This window comes from Branchiostoma belcheri, unplaced genomic scaffold (assembly GCF_001625305.1).
Source record: "Branchiostoma belcheri isolate BF01 breed outbred unplaced genomic scaffold, Haploidv18h27 scaffold295, whole genome shotgun sequence".
NCBI classification, from domain to species: domain Eukaryota; kingdom Metazoa; phylum Chordata; class Leptocardii; order Amphioxiformes; family Branchiostomatidae; genus Branchiostoma; species Branchiostoma belcheri.
In genome coordinates, this window is record NW_017803904.1 from 66,620 (window position 1) to 70,487 (window position 3,868).

General features: G+C 48.4%; 1 protein-coding gene across 1 annotated transcript in view; it reads right to left on the reverse strand.

The window, feature by feature from the left end:
• The window catches only part of LOC109473222, a 59,802-nt gene that overhangs the window by 39,558 nt on the left and 16,376 nt on the right, over positions 1-3,868 (reverse strand). The window contains 2 exon segments of the mRNA XM_019773094.1: positions 1,216-1,397; positions 1,920-2,598. Coding sequence (XP_019628653.1) covers positions 1,216-1,397; positions 1,920-2,598 — 861 coding nt within the window.

Genomic DNA, 3,868 nt, shown 5'->3' on the forward strand with positions numbered 1-3,868 from the left:
AAGAGAGCCGTGCCGGCTGTTTTCCCTTGCCCTTCGACATTCTGACACACAAATACAAGGTGTAACACACACAAGTACACGATGTAACACACACGTGGTGAACTGTGCGACGTAGTCTGAGGCAGGAGTTTATATATGCTCCCTATAACCCCCTTTTCCTGACCATCTGATGCACTGATCAGCACATGTGACGTCATAATCTTAGGCAGGTGCCTGTTCGGCCGCCCGACGGGCTCCGGGCAGTGAGGTTACGGCGTCGCTTCGGCGTATGTCGCCGAACGGGGCCCGAAGTGATTTTAACTCTGAGTTAAAATCGATTCGGCGACCGCGCGGGGCCAAAAATAGGCCGGCAGCCGTCGGGAAGCCCGCCGGTCTCCGTCCAGGTCCCGTTCGGTAGTGCCAAAAAACACGCCGAACACGCGCCGAGCGGGCCCCTTTCTTGAATTGTGACCTAAGCTTTACCTATATACACCTCTTCGCAGACTTGTGCGGCGGCGGCGGCATTACTATTAGGGGAAGCGACGCGAGTTTTACCACGAAGGGTACGTTTCGCTGACTCTCCTCGGCAAAATCTCTCCGCGGCAAAACTAGCGTCCCTCGCCCTAAAATTAATGCCGCCACCACACAGGTCTGTGAAGAACGCTTTGTCTAAATCTTCGGTCCCAATTGCGCGGGTGCCTGTCGGGGATGTAGCCCCGGCCGGTTGCCGGTCGGGCTCAGGAGACAGGCGAGCATCGACTGTCGTGGTCACAATCAAAAGTTTCCTTCAGTAGCAATTTGTCACCCTTATTATTTGTCACCCTTAAGAGTTCACGCTTTTGTTGTGATCATCTGATCTGTGACGTCTTCCGAAGTACACACCCTTATTCTGTGAATCTGGTCTGTGACGTATCAAAATTAGTCCCGGAGGACTGCCGGCAACCGGAGGGTTACCTGTCGGTGTTCTCACGATTAGGTTACGGCGTCTTTATGTCAGCGGGGCCCGGGTAGAATTTAAGTTAGAATTAAATTCTTCTCGGGTCCCCGCCGGCCCCCCCCCAAAAATCCGGTTACCACAGGGTGTCCCGCCGGGCCACGTAGGGGTCACGCCCGAAAGTGCAAAAAAAAAACCCAGCCCGGAGACTACCCGGCAGGGCCCCTTTTTCCAATTTGGACCAAAGCTTAACGGGGATAGATGGCGAAACAGGATAGGCACGGTTCATCCATTCTACCGACCTGTGCTTCCTGCTCCATGACGATAGTTGGACTCCTCATGACGAACCACGTGGTGGAGAAGAACTGGACCAGCAGCAGCCCCAGACACGTCCCTGTGTCCCAGACCGTGTAGTCATCCACACACGTCTCTTCATGGAAGAAGCTCAGTCGTGTGCAGATTTGTTTGATGAAAATAACAATTGCTGAAAATATATGAGTGGTATTAAAAGGAAGGATTGTTACGCACAACAAAGTTCTGTAAGCGTAGGAGCTTTCAGACGGGATCCACTATCTTTCTTCAGCTAATGACGAGGCAGTCACGTGACCCAAGGTTGAAAGGTCAGCACAGTTCACGTGACTGGACGAGTGTGTTGTAGATGGGGGGGGGGGTAGTCGGTGACGGCCTTGGTCACGGTTTACATGAGTGGTATATTTAAAAAATGCAAGTTTTCCGCGATACCATTTTAGCTTATTCGTGTATGTTGAGCAGTTTTTGTTTGTACTTTCGGTTATTTGTACATGTGTCATTTGTGTCTGACGATATTTTATTTTTGATTTTTGAATACTCTGTAGTCTAGGCTCCATTGAAAATCAAATTGTCGGAATTGCATGGGCCACCCAGCTGTCTGAAATTTCCCTTTTTTTTACTAATTTCGACAAATAGAAAGAAAAAGAAATGTGAGAAGATGCCATTTTATACTGAATGTCATTTTGTCACAACTTACCTGTAACCAAGGTGCTGAGAAAGGCTGGCAAGGCGAATCCAAAGTAGCCCATTCGTAAAGCACATGCCATCCATGCCAGGATGTAACCCACAAAACCTGCGGTAACATTGAGGACAAAGCTGACTGTAGCCGGGTGGTGAATCGTGAAGAGCGCGTAAACGTCTGCACAGGTCCAAACCCAGTCAGAACACACATCTAGTACTCCAGCATACCTCATCACGTCAGGGACCACCAGCACTAAAACAAGTTTGAAGAAATTGTTCAGAATTCCTGCTTTCCATCTCGAGTTCTGGGTATGATCTGGTTGTGACGACGTGGCTGGGCGACATCCTTCAGCTTGATACTGCTGTAGTTTCGGAGCCCAGGCAGCGGATAGAAGAAACAGCGAGACAACCGTTTCTACCACGTACTTCTGCTTTCTGAAATAACTCCAGACACCGACAAGTCCGCCACACGTCAGACCTCCGACAACCCACAACACGACAAGAAAAACACGTCCACACTTTCGGCTTTTCTTCTGCCTGCACAGACCGACTGTCTGTTTTATGATGTGGCTGACGATGGGGATGAACATGACGCCGTTGGACAGAACCACGCTCAGGGCGGGGGTGACAGACGGCATGACCCGGACCGTCAACAGGCACAGCCCGGTAACCTCACACAGGCTGAGGAGTGCGCCCTGAGGGGGAGAGAAGTCGGGATCAAGTATGGGTTTCTGTATGATTAAAAATTATTGCATTTTATCTTAATTAAAAGGACCGTGGTAATCGGCAGTACCTTACGGGAGGAGTAAGAGGTAGGTAGGTAGGTAGGAGGTATGTATGTAGGTTAGGGTAGTCTGGGTGTGTTCAGCAACATTTTTAAAGTAAAATTGACCACAGTCACTTCTCTGTGCCTAGCTAGTTTCTTTCTTCTTTCTTTCTTTCTTTATTGGAAATGACAGATCAATACACAGGTTATGATCCTAGTTTTCTTGTAGGATATGGCAATCACTCGATATCCACTGCACCACACGACGCCACTTGTAGGATATGCTACAAGTCAAACGGTTTGGTGGTGTTTTTTTTATAGTTTTGTTCCTCCCGCCTTTTGTTTAATGGTTTTGGCCATGCATCTGAACATACAAAAGGCTGTGTGCTTAAAGCACCAGTAGCACATTGTATGGCAGCCAACACGGAAATACTTAACGGCACCGTTGCCATGACGAAACCATCCAAACATAGCGTCAACAGAAACTTGACTATTGAACTGATACCGGTGAACCTACAGCACAGTTATTGACTTTCCTATGTTAATACTGGGAATAACAAGTATGTCAGAACAACGTGGTCAAAAATCATATACTTGAATCTTAGACCTTGAAAACATACGTTGGCAGGGTAGTCCAGCATCTCCATTTAGACCAAAGTAAAAAAAAATATCCTATACAGTTGAACCATGCGTGGATTCTGCCCAAACATCGAGAAGTGCCCCCCCCCCTTTCAACCCTGAACAGCTGAAATGACATGAAAACCTATATGACAACAAAAAAGCAGATTTAACATCTGGACTACTAATGGCCTCTCTTCCCGAGGAAACTCAGAAAGCACTAGATTCCATCGTGGAATGGGGAGAGTCTTACTCCCTCGGAGTAAACGGCAAGAAGACCATGGATATGGTTATTAGCGCACGGAAGGAGGCTAACGTCCCAGTTCCTCCACACCCAACTATAGCAGACTACTTCCAAATACAAAGGACTACTTCCTTTAAACTCTTAGGAGTGCATATCGCTGCCACTCTCACCTGGGATGTACATGTACACTACATGGTGAAAAAGTCCCGTTCTCGGGGCTACTACCTTTCCGCCGCGAAGAAGGTTGGACTCCCTACTGAAGCACTGATCCAGATTTCCTTGACTTTCATACGTCCTCTCCTGGAGTATGCCAGCCCCGTGTGTGTGTGTGGGGTGG